The sequence below is a fragment of the Chiroxiphia lanceolata genome, chromosome 2 (assembly GCF_009829145.1).
Source record: "Chiroxiphia lanceolata isolate bChiLan1 chromosome 2, bChiLan1.pri, whole genome shotgun sequence".
NCBI classification, from domain to species: Eukaryota; Metazoa; Chordata; class Aves; order Passeriformes; family Pipridae; genus Chiroxiphia; species Chiroxiphia lanceolata.
The window spans coordinates 1,496,673-1,513,782 of record NC_045638.1 but is presented as its reverse complement, the minus strand read 5'-3'; the positions used below and the strand labels follow the sequence as shown (position 1 = coordinate 1,513,782).

General features: G+C 48.9%; 1 protein-coding gene across 2 annotated transcripts in view; it reads left to right on the top strand.

Moving 5' to 3' along the window:
• The window catches only part of RUNX1 (RUNX family transcription factor 1), a 188,583-nt gene that overhangs the window by 113,130 nt on the left and 58,343 nt on the right, over positions 1-17,110 (top strand). For both annotated transcript variants that reach the window (XM_032680123.1, XM_032680124.1), the window contains one exon: positions 11,417-11,521. In XM_032680123.1, coding sequence (XP_032536014.1) covers positions 11,417-11,521 — 105 coding nt within the window. The remainder of the gene's footprint in view (positions 1-11,416; positions 11,522-17,110) is intronic.

Below are 17,110 nucleotides of genomic sequence, written 5' to 3'. Positions count from 1 at the left end.
GTTTAGGCAGGAACAGAAGGAAAGGCTTTGGCAAGGCCACGGAGTTTCCACAGGCCGGACTTTACGCAGCACGACTCCAACAAAGCCACGTCCGTGTCTGAGGCCACGGAGGTTGTCCCAGGTTTGAAGGCTGTCTCTGGTGGAAGTTGGCAGGTTGCAGGATGGTAATGGCAGTGTTATCTCCCGTGGAGATCCAGCTCGGTGACCCCAGAGCTCTCCCCAGCTCGGAAATCAATGCGCATTCCATTAGTGTAATGACAGCACAGAGGAGTCCTTCCTCCAGGATAATGAGCTCCCAGTAAACAGTCCCAGGGCACACTCCCATGCTCTCAGAGCTACTGGAGAACTAAACTGTCTGGTTGTCCTCTGGCACTCTCCTGCTTCAGGCCACTGCAGGTAGAAATCATAAAAGTGCTCCTTGCCTTTCACAGTCAGAGCAGGGCGTTGCTCTTCCAGTGAACTCACCCCTTCCCTGCTCCCAGTGCCTGGAGCCTCTGCCAGAGCCGTGCTGAGGGGTCACCACCTTCATCATTCCATAGGGAGAGGAGCATGTTTGAGCCCAGCTTCCCAGCTCCTGCACTGAGGTGTAGAATCACAGAATGGCTTGGATTGGAATGGACCTTAAAGATCACCCAGTGCCACCCCCTGCCATGGGCAGGGACACCTTCCACTAGCCCAGCTTGCTCCAATCCCACCAGCCTGGCCTTGGACACTTCCAGGGATCCAGGGGCAGCCACAGCTTCTCTGGGCAACCTGTGCCAGGGCCTCACTGCCCTCACAGGGAAGGATTTTTTCCTCTAATATCCCATCTAACCCTGCTCTCTGGCAGCAGAAGCTGTCCTCCCTTGTCCTGTCACCCCGTGGCCTTGCAGATACTCTCTCTCCAGTCCTTGGAGAAAACAGTGGGGCAAAATTCTCCCCTCATCCCAATCCCTGCAGCCAGCAGCCACGGGGCAGGTTCTCCCAGAGGATCTCCAGCTGCTAGGGCCACCAAAGCCGAGGGCTCTGTCCCCTCAGCCATGGTGGCCTTCAGGGAGGGACCAGCAGGGACTGCCCTGATGCTCAAAGGAGGAGCAGGGACCACACGAGAGGGTGAAGGAACCCTGAGCAGCTGCTCCCAAACCAAACCACCCCCAGGAGAGGGGACAGAGGGCTCAGGCCGTGGGCTGGGACCACACTGAGCTGCTGGGCTTGTGGCTGTTTGGCAGGGGAAGCTCCCTCCGATGTCCACCGGGCACTACTTGGGTTGGGAGGGGTGAGGGGTGTAATTCTGGGCTTAATCCCACTTCAGACGGCTAAATCCCCTCGTGAATCTGGGCCGTAACCTTTTCATGTCTCTGTCATCCCCATAAAGTCTGGGTGATAATTTCTACCTCAAAAAAAAAAAGCTTATGAATGGTCTGAAATTATAGCTGGGCTCGAGACTGTCATTAGGCTTAAGGATCCCAAGGCATTTTCTGTGTGGAGGTGGGAGCTCTGCGTTGAAGTTGTTTCATTCTGAACTCTCCCTCTGGTGTTCCTGCTTCTGTTCTTCCCTTTCCCTGAACTCTTGAGCAGTGACACAGCACTTTGCTGAAGGATGGTTTCTTCATTCCGCTCACAGAGCTTTGTGGAGGCCAAGTCATTTCTGAGCACTGAATTTAAAACAAAAATCATTTTGCACTGAGGGGGGAAAAAAAAAATCAAAATTCTTTAATAAGTAGTAGGTCACAGCTTGGAAGCAGAAATTCAAATTTTAGTGCAGCCCACTCACAGAATCATCAGAGATTTCCACTGGAGTCATCTTTGGGGAAAAAATAATTCCACCCTCTCCAAATGTGTGTTCAAACTTTAATGTCGCATATTGAATATAAATATATATATATATATATATTTCAAGTCTTAAAAATATTTTAACAAGGGGCATTGCTTCTAAAGCCTTGAACTGAGATCTCCTTGTGCAGTGCCAGGCACCCCATAGTATTTTATTCTTCCTGTGCTATAATTATTGTCTCCACCCCAGTTCATAAGAATTTTATAGTGGTTACTGCAGCAGCTCCACTTAGAGTTAGAGGCTGCTTGGCTTTTCCATTAAAAGGTCTTCCTTCCCCCCACACCTGTGTTTTATGCTTTAATCCATTTGGTGAGCTTGATTTGTGGGCTTTCAGTCCGAGAAGGCTTCTCACCCCAAAAATTCAGTTCAAACAGGTCACTGGGGTTGTCTTTCAGAGCAGAAGGGAAAGCCATTCAAGAAAAACTGTTGGGACTCTTACACATAAACCACCTCCACCACAAAGCCCAGAAATTGGCATTTACACAGGACTTGGGCCTTCGGAGGCTGGAGTACAAATAATGTTCCTGGCAGCCAAATTCCTACCACAGCTCGAAATAGTTCCCTTCTGACACAGGACAACATCCCAAAATAGGGGGATTCCCGCTGGCTTTGGGTGTTTGTGGGTTGTTGGTGTTGGCAGGAAAAGGGACTCAGGGCTATGTCAGCTACTGGGTGTCACCCTAAGGTGACAACTGTGCCCCTCAGGTGAGACCCCCCTGCAGAGCTGCTCCAGCCCTGGGGAACAGCACAGCAAGGACATGGAGCTGCTGGAGAGAGTCCAGAGCAGGAACCAAGAGGATCCCAGGGCTGGAGCAGCTCTGCTGGGAGGAAAGGCTGGGAGAGCTGGGATTGTTCAGCCTGGAGAAGAGAAGCTTTGGGGTGACCTGATTGTGGCCTTGCAGGGCCTGAAGGGGCTCCAGGAAAGATGGAGAGAGACTATTTCCAAGGGCTGGGGGGACAGGACAAGGGGGAATGGCTTCAAACTGTCAGAGAGTAGGGTTAGATGGGATATTGGGAAGGAATTCTTGGCTGGGAGGATGCTGAGGCCCTGGCCCAGGTTGGCCAGAGAAGCTGTGGCTGCCCCTGGATCCCTGGAAGTGTCCAAGACCAGGTTGGATGGGACTTGGAGCAACCTGGGCTGGTGGAAGGTGTCCTTGCCCATGGCAGGGAGTTGGAATGAGCTCTTCTTTAAGGTCCCTTCCTTCCCAACCCATTCCATGATTCTGTGATTCTATTGTAGGACATTCTGTCTTCAGAGACCTCCTTCTAGTTACCAGGGTCCTAAATCTCTTCAGCCTTTGTCTCTTCTCCTCAGTTAGTTAAATTTATGTCCTCTCCCAAGTTTTCAGGGTTATTCTCCTCCCTGTCTTCTGCTGCAGCTCCTTCCTGATAAATGGTCACACCATTTACTGCCCACACTCTGTATCTCCTGCTCCTCAACTGCCACATTTTTTTATCTCTAGCCAGAATAAATTGTGCTTTTGGGTCATCTTTACTGAGGCACATTCACAGGAAAAATTCCATGGATTAGCAGAAGCAGTAACCTGAGGGAGGGAACACGGAGGAACCCGGTTGAGGCCGATGCGTTATAGACGTGAACATTTCCAAGGAATGCCTTCCAAATCCAAGTTTCTCGAGGAGAGGAGGGCCATCAGGTGCCCTGCAGCAGTGCACTGCACTTTGACACACTTTGTCAGGCTGTCAGGGATTAGCTCAGAGGCCCCTGCGAGATTGGGATCGTCCTGACACGGGACGGGGAAGTGAAACCGCTCCTCGGCACAGAACTGAAACCGGCTGCACACAGACCCTTGTCAGATGAAAATGTAAACATCTGGCCCCCAAAAAACCCACAGGGAGAGCAACTGTGGCTGTTTGAGCGAGCTGAGTGCCACCCTTGCAATGCTGTGAGCAATCCCTGTCCTGTGAGGGACTGTCACCGCTCCGAGGGCTTCGGGTGAAACGCTGAAGGTGTTGGTTGCTGCAGTAATGGATAAAAAGCAGCAGTCAAGCAAAAATGTGGAGTTTAAATTGGCAGTGGCACGTTTTGGGGATGCTGGGTCCCAGCATTTTCTGTTTATCCCATCAGGAAGACGTTCTCCTGTTTTCCTAAGGGAAGGGATTTGAATGTTGGTAGCACTGCAGCAAAAGTGGGGAAAAGCGATGTTAGGACCTTCCCTCACATCTCCTCGTGGGAGCTGAGACCCCAGGGAGCACTCCCACACTATCCAGGGAAGCTTCCCAAGATGTTTTTGCTCTTTTGGTAGCATCTCTGTATTCCTGGATCCACTTCAGACTCTTTTGAGGATCTCCCAGAGTTTTTCCATCCCTCAATTTAGGCACTCGATATCCTGGACAGCGGCTCCAGGCTCCTGCAGGAAGCTGCCTGTGATGATTTTCCTCCTTTTGTGAAACCTGCATCTACCTGGGACTCCTCCCAGGCTTTTCCTGGAGTCTTTCCACGAGCTGAGATCCCAGGTGGAGGCCCTGGGACAACTCCAGGGAAGCCACACCTGGGAATTCTCCGGTACAAAGGGAGGCACGTGGTGCCAGGGACAGATTTTTAGCAACCCTGGTGCACCTGATGACAAGGGCCCTGCAGAGGTCTGGCTGTGCCTCACCAGCACGTGGCTGCTGGAGCAGCTGCTCGGGGCCTGAGTCAGCTTTATTTTAACAGCTGTGAGTGACACCAAGTGTAAAACCAGCTCCTGTGTCTGCTGCTGCAAGTGTTTCGTGTCTGCAGCTTCCAGGCTCGGGGTTATGCCTTGGACTTCCCAAATAAGCAGGTTGTCAGGGGAAATGACCATCAGGGACTGTCTCTACTGTCCAGATAAAGACAAACCCCAATTTTAGTGCCTGCTTAGGTTGGCAGTGTCTCTATTAATGCTGCTTGATTTCAGTGCTGTGATTTTGGCTGCTTAATATAGTCCCTGTGTCATCTCAGGTTAAATGTACCAAAATAATCGGGATATTTTGGCTTCACCAAAATAATGCTTTGAGATAATTCCACCCCAAGCCACAGCCTTCTTCTGGACTTCTAGCTCTGGGAATCCCACAGCAGGGCAGGCAGGCAGCTCTGCTGCTCTCCACCACAGCTTTTGAGTTGTTAGCCAGAGGAAAAAAAAAAGCTTGGAGAATGCACAGGGAGGAAAAGAGTGTGAAGTGCATGTCTTGGATAAGCACTGAGTGGTGCTGCAGGGAGCTGGGAAGGAATGGGAAGGGGCAAAGCCAGCACCAGCCATGGTCCTGCAAAATCAAGCTGGTTTTCTGCTCCTGTTGCAAAAAAAAAATCGGTGTTTCATAGCTGGGTCCAAGTTTGCAGCAGGGCCACTTTTGGCCCCATATAAACCCAGAACAAAACCCCCATTGATTCAGCACGGGGGAGATTTCATTCTGGGTAAGTAGATGCTGTGTAAACACAGATATAGGAACTTCCTGGAGTGAGACACTCGACAGAAATGTTCAGCAGTGCACCTTTGTGCCCAGCCAGGCTGCCTTGGCAGCAGCAAAGGGGGTGTACTTCCCAAATCTCTGACTTGACACCTGCGAAACATCCCTAAAAATACACAAACAGCTCCACAGCCCCTGCAGCTGATTCCCATGGGCAGCTCTTGGAATCACAGAATGGTTTGGGTTGGAAGGGAGCTTAAAATAATCCAGTGCCACCCCCTGCCTTAGGCAGGGACACCTTCCACTAGCCCAGGTTGCTCCAAGTTTATCCAACCTGGCCTTGGGCACTTCCAGGGATCCAGGGGCAGCAACAGTTTCTCTGGGTAACCTGGGCCAGGGCCTCCCCACCCTCCCAGCCAGGAATTCCCTTCTAATATCCAATCTAAACCTGATTTCTTTCAGTTTGAAGCCATTCCCCCTTATCCTGCCCCTCCATCCCTTGTCCAAAGTCCCTTTCCAGGTCTCTTGGAGCCCCTCTAAGTACTGGAAGGGACTCCAAAGCCTCTCTTGAATTTCTCTGGTCAAATACCTCAATTTTCTCCATCTCCCCATATTCACATTTCTCTGTGTGGACCGTTGGCCTGTGGGGTTCAGAATTTACAAACCATTTCCAGTGTGGTGGCAGATGAGGTGAATAACAGGCTTATTTCATATTTAAATTCAGTGGTGTCTGTGGTGCTGATGGTAAACAAATCATGTTGTTTTTTCTGATGCTGCTTTCTCCAGCTGCAGCTTCTTTTTTTTTTATTCTGATGGACCAAACACAGCAGGCAAAAGTTTTATTCTGACTGTTCAAAACCACCAACAGGGAACAGGAGAAAAAAAAAAAGGCCCCATCTGAGCACAGAATTTGGAGTCATTCAGGCTTTTTGCAGCTCGAACACCTGCAAAAATCTGATGAGCAGCAGTTAACCAATGAAGGGTTGGATTATTTTGGCCTTTCTCATCCTATTGATGAGATTTGGGACACTCAGGGGCTTCAGAGATAAGAGCAGCAAAAGTTGGCCCTAATTTTTAGCAGGTGACATTTGGGAATGGAGGTGGAAGTGGGTGTGTGCTGCATCCTGCCCAGGGATGCAGCCAGACATGTTATTAAAATGCAGGGGATACCCTGACTCTGGCAGATGCCCCAGGGAGATGTCGTGAGAAGCTGCAAAGATGGATCAAACTGATCATTTGGCCTGGTTTAATATGACTACATGAGCACTAAAGAGTAGGAGCTGGATGAAAAAAAGAAATCCTAATCTTTCTTGCCCGAACCTGGAATTCTCTCCCTAATGTGACAGAAATGGCTGTAATGTCATTTGTGTTGCATTTGTGCGATGCATTTCATAGTTTTCCACCTCTACCTTTTGTCCTTGTCAGCACAGACACTTCTTGGCTCCTTTCCTTTTCTTTCCTCTCCCTTTTATCTAATAATTTTAAAAAAAAAAAAAAGCAGCAAAAGCAAAAAAACCACTGAACAGATCACATGGCACATCTGCCATCAGCAGAACAAATCCCCAAAGCAAAAAGGCAGTGATTGCATCAACTTCATCCCTTGGCCTGAATTCCCTTTCCTTCCTCCGTGGCCAAACTCCTGAAGCTTTAACTCCATTTTTTCTCTCCTCTGTCGGGATGAACCTTCACCAGTGGAATCAATCAGCAGCTCTGAGAAAAAAAAAAGTGGGTTGAAATGAAAAGACAGGTTCAAGTTGTGGCCTCTCTTCCCCTGCACTGTGTCTGTTCTCACTCCCTTCTGCATGTGCCCGTGCAGCCACTCATATTTTAAGTGTTCCTTCCCTCCCCCTCCAGCCCCAGCTGATCATGACACTGCTCAGGGATGACTAAAGCCACTCACAGCAGCTTCATGTGACCATGTTGTCACTCGGGGAGTCATTTTTTTTCCCCCTTGGTTCCTCTCAAACATTCCCAGGGGCCTCAGCTCACGAGCCTATTGCTCCCTCTAGAGCCCTTCCGAGCTGCTCTGGGGGACCACTGGAATCGTGGGAGGTGGGAACTCCCTGCTCCTTCTCCTTCCAGCCTCTGGGATGCAGGTGGGATGCAGGTGGGATGCAGGTGGGATGCAGGTTCCAAGTTCCTGTATTTCAGGCACCTTCAGATGCTTCCTTCTTGGAGGCTGATTGTGGAATCATGGAATGGTTTGGGTTGGAAAGGACCCTAAAGCTCATCCAGTTCCATCCCCTGCCACAGGCAGGGACATCTTCCACTGGCCCAGTTTACTCATTTCCCACATCTGGTTGATCTTCATCTCCCAGATCAGGTTGATCTTCACCTCCCAGATCAGGTTGATCAGCAGCCCTTCTGAGCTGCTCTGGAGGACCACTGGAATAGTGGGAGGTGGGAACTCCCTGCTCCTTCTGCTTCCAGACTCTGGGATGCAGGTGGGATGCAGGTGGGATTCAGGCTCCAAGTTCCTGTATTTCAGGCACAGCACCATCAGATGCTTCATTTTTGGAGGCTGATCATGGAATCATGGAATGGTTGGGGTTGGAAAGGACCTTAAAGCTCATCCAGTTCCACCCCCTGCCACGGGCAGGGACACCTTCCACTGGCCCAGTTTGCTCATTTCCCACATCAGGTTGATCTTCACCTCCTGGTGGTCCAGGAATAGTATTGCTGAGCAGGTCCTGGCAGATGATATCAGAGAATCCCAGAATTATTTGGGTTGGAAAAGCCCTCCCAGGCCGTGGAGTCAACCCTGTGCCCCATCCCCACCTTGTCCCCCAGCCCAGAGCACTCAGTGCTCTGGGCTGGGGGACAAGGTGGGGATGGGGCACAGCTTGGATTCAAAGCTCTAGGAGGTCTTTTCCAAGCTCAGTGATTCTGGAATTCTCTGACTCCAGCTGTCAAATCAGCAGTGATTCTTGAGGGCACTTCTGACAAACCCACCAACAGTGTCCAGATAACATTTCCAAAGTCACCGTTGTGTCCCGACCAGGAATGCTCCTGTTTCCATTTCCATTACTTTTCCTGGGGAAGGGTTCTGACCTTAAAGCTCTTGCAAGAAATAAACATTGCTAAGCAGTTTTTTCCTGCTCTGATTGGGAGGGAAGAGCAGGATGAAAGCAGTGAGTGCTGTGCTCTGCCCTCACACCTCCGAGGCCTTGATGTCTGTGGGAAGGGTTTCCAAAGGCAGAGCCCGGGGTCCAACCCCTGGACAATTTAATCCTTGTGCTCATGAGGTGCCATGTGCCCAATATTAGGATAGCACAGAGAGGGGAGCAGTGGCTGAAGTGACTCTTTCCCCCCCAGCAAGGCACAGCTCCATGTCACCCATGAGCCCTTTCGCCCTTCCAAAGACTCCCAGGATGGCACAGCAACACCCACAGCTTCCTGGGGCGTGGGTCACACACCTGAGCTCATTTGTGAGTGGTTTTCCACGGATTTATGGGAATGTTTAACCCAGGGAGTCTGTTGGCTCGTGCTGGTTGGCCGCGACTGCCGGGACATCACCAAAATCCTCATCGTGGCTGTCGGGGGCATCCAAACAAGGCCAGAGTTTCAGAATGACTTTTTTGGGGGTGTTTGGTCCCTCTTTACAGCCATCAGAGAGGTCAGTACCTCACTTGGGCTGTCTGGCTCAGTTTTGTAGGTGCACACACACATGTGTAAGTGGATTATGCAACCGTATTTGAAAATAAAAGTCTGTTTTATGGTTGTACCGTAACACATAAAAGCAAGGAGGAGAGTTTTATGGTGCTGCTGTCATCCCAAAACAGGTACAGCCATAAAACACACATTTCCCTGACAATACCTCCAATCTAAATGTGCCTTTGTCAACCAGACCCATAAATGCTGAATAATGCACAAGTGATAAAACCACTTAATAAAGGCGAATGCAGATGAAACAGAACAACCAGAGGAAAAAAAAAAAACCACCCAGCCAGAATTATTGGTAAGAGCGGTGAGTGACACGGAGGTTTATGGTTATATAGGCCTGTGGTTAACCAGTATGTGGTTAATGAATAGTCTTCTGTCAACAAGAAGTAAGTTAAGTGTCTTCCTGCTCCTGCCAGCTCGTGTCACAGCCTCACACGGGCTCAGAGATCCTCTGCTCTGCAGAAAATCTTGGAATTTACTTCACCTCCCTCTTCTTCTTTATTCTGGTCTTGGAGACTCTTAGTGTAGCCACATTTTACCACATTTCCCTGTTGTTGTTTGGTTTTTTTCCTGCATTTATTTCATATATAGAAACATCTCGAGAGCCTCCTAAAGAAATAAATTCACTACGTGTTCTAGCAGAGTTGTCAGAAAAAAAAAACAAACCAACCCAAACTGGAAGCAAGGTGGAAATACTGCAGATTAGTAAAGGGAATAAAGTGTATTTTCAAAGTTCTTTCAGTCTTAGTGATTTGAGTGTTGCACATAAGGACACAGAGAAATTAGATTTCGGAAAGAAGGAAAATCTGCGGGGGCTTCTCTGACATTTGTTAAGCCTAATGGGATGGGTGGTAAAGTTTTTTGGGGGGAAGTTTATCAAACCTCGTTGCTGATGCCTCATAGAGAGATCTGCTGTGCTGGCAGGGAAAGATTAATCAAGCTGTAAAGCTGTAATTGGTATTTAATGAATGTCAAGAGCACGTCCATCCTCGCTCAGGGGGGATGTAGGACCCAAGAGTGGGTGGGATGCAGGGATCTGGAATCATTTTGGCTTCTGCAGCGATGATTTCCATCCCCAGAACTGCTTTCTAGCAAGGATATGGAGGTGGGAAGACACTGGGATTTGTGCTCCAGCTTCTGGTTTGTCGGGGCTGTGATTCAGGATTCCAGTGGGATTTAGGAATTCACATCACTGGCCACGGGCTTCCTGCAAGATCCCAGCCAAGACACTTCACCTCCCCATGGCTCCTCACCCCTGGGGTGTGGGGAATGCATCCCAAATTCTGTCCCAAATTCCTAGGGATGTGCTGAGGACAGTTCCCAGCAACCCTGTGTGTGTGTTGCCCTTGCAGCCCATCAGCACCAGGGCAGGAGCTGCATCAGGGGAAGGATTGAATTGCAAGGGAATGCACGTGGAGAGGGCGGATAACATTTATATTTATCCTTATTTATGCAGCTAAATGGAGAAAAAAAAATAAAAATAGGAAGGTTTGGAAAGGAACTAACTCAGCACTCAGCAGGGCTGGAGCCAAGTGGTAAAATGAAAGAGGGAGATCTCCATGTGCAACCTCAATTTTCTTACAGCAGTTCCTGGTTATCTAACTTGGGGTGATGTCCCCTGATGTCTCCTGCTGATACCAATGATTTCTGGCAGCCTCTGAGTCCTCTGTGATGCTGAGAGAACCGTGCTGAGCCTGCTGACAGGCAATGTTTGCACTGCTGCCCATGCCAAGGCTGTCACGAATGCAGAGATCAGGGCTGATCAAAGATGCAGGACGTTGCTTTTGATATTTAAAAAAAGCCAGAAGTAAATCCAGGGGCAGCAGCACTTTCCCCAGCTCAGATCTATGCCATGCACATAACAATTTGGAAGAAGCCTTCATGGTTTTCTTGCTGAATAATAGAGAAACTGAGCATTATGCTCTGCTGTGTCCTCATAAATTGTTTTAATTCTCTGTGGACGAGCTGCAGGGATTTTTTTTTTATTATTATTATTTTTTTCCATTCCCTTGTTTCTTGGCATGGCAGCAGCAGACAATTTTTAAAGGGTTCTGGGTCACAATATGGAGTTGATCTCCTGGTGGCCTCGACCACAAAGCGTTGGGATTTTACGATCTGAGCACCCAGTTCTCTTTAATTTTCACAAGTGCTGCTGCTCCAGATTCCCGTGGCAGTTCTGGAAGAGTCAGCCACGATTTCTGAGCCTCCCTGAGCTACCACCCTTCAGAAAGCACAGATAACATCCCAGCAGTCATGCATATCAGATAAACTCCAACTGTTAGGGGTAACCTCCTTTTTTTGTATATACAAACGGGAGCGTAGATCATTTAAATACAAATTAATTCCTTTCCCCTGAAAGCTTTGAGCAGCTGCCACGGAGGGGAACGAATCCAGCACCAGGATTATACACCCCACTCTCTGGGCACAGCTTTATGTTCAGCTGAAATGTTTCAGTGCCATTCAGGGTGTTTGAGTGAGTGTTGCCAGAAATGAGTTTCTCTTTCCCCAGTAACTTATTTTTTTTTGGTGTTTGTTTTTTTTTTCCTGTTGCAGGGAAAAGCTTCACGTTGACAATCACGGTGTTCACCAACCCCCCCCAAGTAGCCACATACCACAGAGCCATCAAGATAACAGTGGATGGACCTCGGGAACCCAGAAGTAAGTGAGCTCAGGATGGCATTTCCAGGGGGATAAGGTGGTGGATCAGGGCAGGGCTTGGTGAAATCCAGCGTTATCCAGTGCACGTGGAGCAGGGGGAATGTTTGAAGCCATGGCTGTCCTAAGAATGGCTTTAATCATCCCTTCTCCAAGGGATGATTATCTGGTTTATGATTATTTGGTTTATGATTATTTGGTGTCCAGCTGGTCCAGGCCGTGACTTGCATTTTTCTGAAGCACCTCCCTGGGGCTGACTTGGCTCCTAGACAAGAGCTGAGAGGAGGGATGCTGGGAAAAGGTGGGCAGAGGATCCCTGACACATCATTTCTTGCTAGTCTTGCCTTTCAGATGTTAAGAGGATCTTAAAGCATTGGAAACCAATATGTCATTGATCCGAGCCTTCAAGCTCAGCCACCCTGCAAACGTAAATAAGTGCCTGAGACAGGACATGAGGTTGTTACCTCTTGGAGTTCATAGAATCATAGAATCATAGAATCAGCTGGGTTAGGAGGGACCTCAGAGATCATCAAGTCCAACCCTTGATCCAACCCCGCCGTGGTTCCCAGCCCATGGCACTGATCCCACATCCAGTCTGTCCTTAAAAACCTCCAGGGATGAAGAATCCACCACTTCCCTGGGCAGCCCATTCCAATGGCTGAGCACCCTCTCTGCAAAGAAATTCTTTCTAATCTCCAACCTAAACCTCCCCTGGTACAGCTGAACACCCAACCCTCTTGTCTTGCTGATGGTTGCCTGGGAAAAGAGACCAACCCCCAGCTGGCTCCCCCCTCCTGTCAGGGAGTTGCAGAGAGTGAGGAGGTCTCCCCTGAGCCTCCTCTTCTGCAGGCTGAGCCCCCCCAGCTCCCTCAGCCTCTCCTCACAACACTTGTGCTCCAGTCCCTTCCCCTCGTTGCTCTCCTCTGGACCTGTTCCAGCATCTCAGTGTCCTTCCTGAGTTCCCTCTCCCTCATACTGTGGCAGAGCTCAGGAGAACCTGTTTGCTCAGCCAGCCAACCTTCCCTCTTCTCCTTCTCCTCTTTTTTTTTTCGAAAGAATGAAGCACAAGGAGGAGATGAAGGGTTTGATATCCCTGGGGAATTACCCAAACCCTCCCCACAGGTGGCTGTTTTGTTCAGGTGGTGAGGGCAGGGAGTTGTGTCTGGGGGGTGAAGGGAGGGTGGAGCAGATGTGCAGGGAGAGAATGTTCAATCTCAGGCTGGTTTGGGTTGGAAGAGATCTGAAAGATCATCCCAGGTTGCTCCAAACCCCGTCCGAACTGGCCTTGGACACTTCCAGGGATCCAGGGGCAGCCACAGCTTCTCTGGGAATTCTCTCTCTCCCAGCCCCTCACAACTCTCAGGGGGAGGAATTCCTTCCCAGCATCCCATCTAACCCTGCCCTCTGTCAGTGGGAAGTCATTCCCTCTTATCTTGTCCCTCCAGCCCTTGGAAATAGTCTCTCTCCATCTTTCCTGGAGCCCCTTCAGGCCCTGTAAGGCCACAATCAGTTCCCCCCAAAGCTTCTCCTCTCCAGGCTGAACAATCCCAGCTCTCCCAGCCTTTCCTCCCAGCAGAGCTGCTCCAGCCCTGGGATCCTCTTGGTTCCTGCTCTGGACTCTCTCCAGCAGCTCCATGTCCTCCCTGTGCTGGGAATTCCAGAGCTTGTGCCTGTTACCAGAGGCATTTGTTGGCCTCAGCCACAAACCCAAATGGGGCATTTTCATACTTTTATCAAAATGTAAATTGTGGTTTGTGGTTGGTGTCCTGCACTCCTCCTGCACCTTTGGCAGAAGTTCTGGCTGTTGCTTAAGTGGGAATTGTCCCGGGAGGACAGAACAGCAGGACTCAAACACCCACTAGAGAACGAGACTCACAGCTCGGGGCTGCTTCTCTAGAAAAGAAATGTTTGAAACTGCAACTAAAATAGCTCAGAAAACTCATGTTTTCTTCTCAAGCCTTCATTTGCCTGAGTTGCACCAGGATGCTGCATGTGTTTGGTGGAAAAATCTGACCTGTGTTTTTTGGACTTGAGGACAGACTTTCAAACAAAAACTGCTGGCAGGGTAAAGCTTTTTATTTAGTTTGGTTTGTTGTTTTGTTTTTGTTATTGTTTTGGTTTTTTTAAGTTGAATTGTCCCTGAAAAATCTCCCCAGTGAACCAGGCAGCTGTGCACATTAAAAAGATATTTGTATATGCAAGTGGTAGATTTGTGTATGCAACGACCTGGGCATGCTCAGGGTTTGCAGACAACAAAATAAACTTTAGTTCTTTGAATATACATCTGCTGCAAGGGTAAGAGACAAACTCATCCTGCAGGCACGGCTTCTGCTCTAAATCAATTCTTCAGCTGGTGTAATAGTTAATATTTAATAAGATTCTACATTTTAAAAAAGGAAGTGGAGATATGATACGGGCAGAGGGAACATACGTGTCTTCCCGACCCAAATGTGTGCAAAAGCTTCCTGGTCCTTAATTTGGAAACAAATCAGCTGCAGGGGGGAGGAGATTTTCTGCCTGTCATCAGGAAAGGTCCCTGTGGGAACCCCCCCCCGCAGGAATGCACAGCTCCTTTATTGCTGAGTCATTCCTGATGCAGCACAGAGGGGTGATGGGATCATGGAATGGCTTGGGTTGGAAGGGACATTAAAGAACAGCTCATTCCATCTCCCTGCCATGGGCAGGGACACCTTCCACCAGCCCAGGTTGCTCCAAGCCCCATCCAACCTGGCCTTGGACACTTCCAGGGATCCAGGGGCAGTCACAGCTTCTCTGGGAATTCTATCCCAGACCCTCACCACCCTCACAGCCAGGAATTCCTTCCCAATATCCCATCCAACCCTGCTTTTTGTCACTTTGAAGCCATTCCCCTTGTCCTGTGCCTCCATCTCTTGGAAATAGTCTCTCTCCATCTTTCCTGGAGCTCCTTCAGGTCCTGCAAGGCCACAATCAGGTCACCCCAAAGCTTCTCTTCTCCAAGCTGAACAATCCCAGCTCTCCCAGCCTTTCCAAAGGGACTGACTGCAAGGAGTCTGTGAGGACATTCCCTGATCCCAACTCTATTTAGTCACAGAAGTAGCATCTCCAGCTCCAAAAATGGCATTTTCATGGCATCTGCTTCTGGACCTTCTTGCAGAGCAGTGGGTGCCACTGTCCCCCCTTTTCCCCCAAACCCAACCCATTTCTGCAGCTTGGATTTGCCTCAGGAAATCCTCTGCCCCATGAATCTTTGTACCAGGGCCTCACCACCCTCTGAGCAAAGAATTTCTTCCTAATCTCTAATCTAACCCTGCCCCCTGTTAGTAAAAAACCATTCCCCCTTGTCCTGTCACTCTCTACCTGCTTAAAAATCCCTCTCCCTCCTTTTTATAACCCCTTCAGGCACAGGAAGGGGCTCTTAGGTCTCACCAGAGCCTTTTCTTCTCCAGGCTGAGCAATCCCAGCTCCCTCAGCCTGTCAAATTGTGATATTACATTATTATTATTATTATTATTATTATTATTATATTATATTATATTATATTCATTTTCACGTGGGCTTCAAAGTCTTTGGGTTTGACTTCTCACCAAGGGTTCCCAAATCCCAGTGGCAGCTGTGACCAGTCCAGTGTCTCTTCTCTCCCTATATTTGAGGGAGATGTGGATTGTCCTGACTCCCACGTGGCCTCCTGTCGTGGTGAGATGTGTCAAACCATGGTGGGTGCTGAAGGGAGTGAAAATGGGATTGATCTGCTTGTGTTGAAACCAGAATCAAAATGAAACTGCTGGATTAGAGAGTTTCTAGTTTCAGTAATGGATATCTGGGAATACTCACAGAGCCAGGAGTCACTCACTGAAGGAATTACAGAATCACTGGAGCTGAAGGAATTACAGAAAGACCAAGAGGTATCTCCTAAGATGTCCTGGCTCCCAAGAGATTTGGGGGAGCCATGGGAACAAAATGAGATGCTGGGTGTCTTACAGACATCTAGGGAAAGTCAAGCTGAAGTCCAAAACCAACTCCAGCGGGTGTTTTACTTACTGGCTTTCTCTGAGGGTTCCAATGAGTGTCTGTGTCCTCTGTGGAAAATGCTGGAAGGTGACGGGTCAGGGCAGGGTCAGGTCAGAGATGAGGAGCAATTTTTCCCTGCAGGAATGGTCAGGCCTTGGAATAAGTGTCCCAGGGAGGTGGTGGAGTCCCTGTGTCTGAAGGTATCTGGATGTGGCCCTTGGGGCCATGGATCAGGGGTGATCCTGGTGGTGCTGGGTGAGGGTGGCACTGGATGATCCTGAAATCCTCTTCCAACCTGAATGATTGAATTTCTGCCTGTCCCTGTCCAGACAATACTTCCCATCAAATTGTCACAGCTCATCAAGAGACCCAAGATACTTAAGGATCTGGCTCTTCCTCCCCTGCTTTCACTACACACTTTTTTTAAATCTCTTTTGAACTTAGAATTTCTATTCTCCGCTTCTGAATAAATGCTTATTTTCAAAATGGGGGTTGTTTTTTGTGCAAAGAAATCAGACTGCACTGTCAGGGAGAAGGGCAAGATGACCTAAGCCATCGTTTTCTTCTCCAACTTCTATGATTTCTATGATTCATAAAGCAATTTATGTTTTTATGAGCTAAGTCCATGGGGAAAATCATTAGCAGTAACCAGATCAAGAGTAGTGCTCCTGATGAAAATACTTTTGGTTAGGAAACTTGGTAAGAATAGTATGACTCTTAAATTAAATATTTCCCTCAGGCCATTTGACCTACCGTGTGCATCTGCTGAAAAATTAGGTTTTTTTCTTCTTTTGACTGCTTCCCTCTGTTTTCCTCATTGAATTGTTTTAACCTACATAGCTCTGAAAAATTCACTAATGGATCAGGTGCCTGAGAGTGAGGCAAAAAGGAAAAGGTTACATGGATTTAGCCCCGGCCCAAGGTTAAGCTGGGCATTAAATGTGATTATCCCCTGCTGGATATGGAGTTTTCCCAAAGAGGCTTTTGACATCCTTGTATCAAAGGGCAGGAGCAAAGAGTGAGAGAGAGAGAGAGAGAGAGGAATATATTGCTGAGCAGGATTTGAGAAGGAGCTTAAAAAGCTGGTCCAAGAAGAGACTTTTTGGGAAGGAAAATTTCCTTTTGCTTCCTGGCAAAGCCAGGGAGGGACACAGGGGTAGGTCAAGGAGAGTTAAGGACACCCCCCAGACCTTGATGTGGAGTGATTCTGTCTCACCTGGGAGGTTCCAGGAAAGCCCATGGCCTGTGGATTTGGGAAAGAAATCTCCAAATGTCCCCTTGCCCAGCCTGAGGTGGTTTTTAGGGAGTCCCCAAGGGCTGGTGGTGTTCAGGGCACCAGCTCTGCTGATACTTTCCTCTGTCCTGTCCAAGCTTTGTCCACGAATTTCCACTCCCAGAGCAGCTTCTAGGAGGAGTCAGCAGAGCCCAAGACAGGCTGGAATCCCCCATCCCATGGCAGAAACAGGGAAGGCTCTTCCTGCACAGATCAGGCTGGGATTGCCTCAGGATTCCTCTGAGGTTTCACCACTTCCACCTCCAGCCTTTTGTGCAAGGAAAATGAGGGAATCACAGAATATCCCCACAGGGATCATCCAAAGGTGC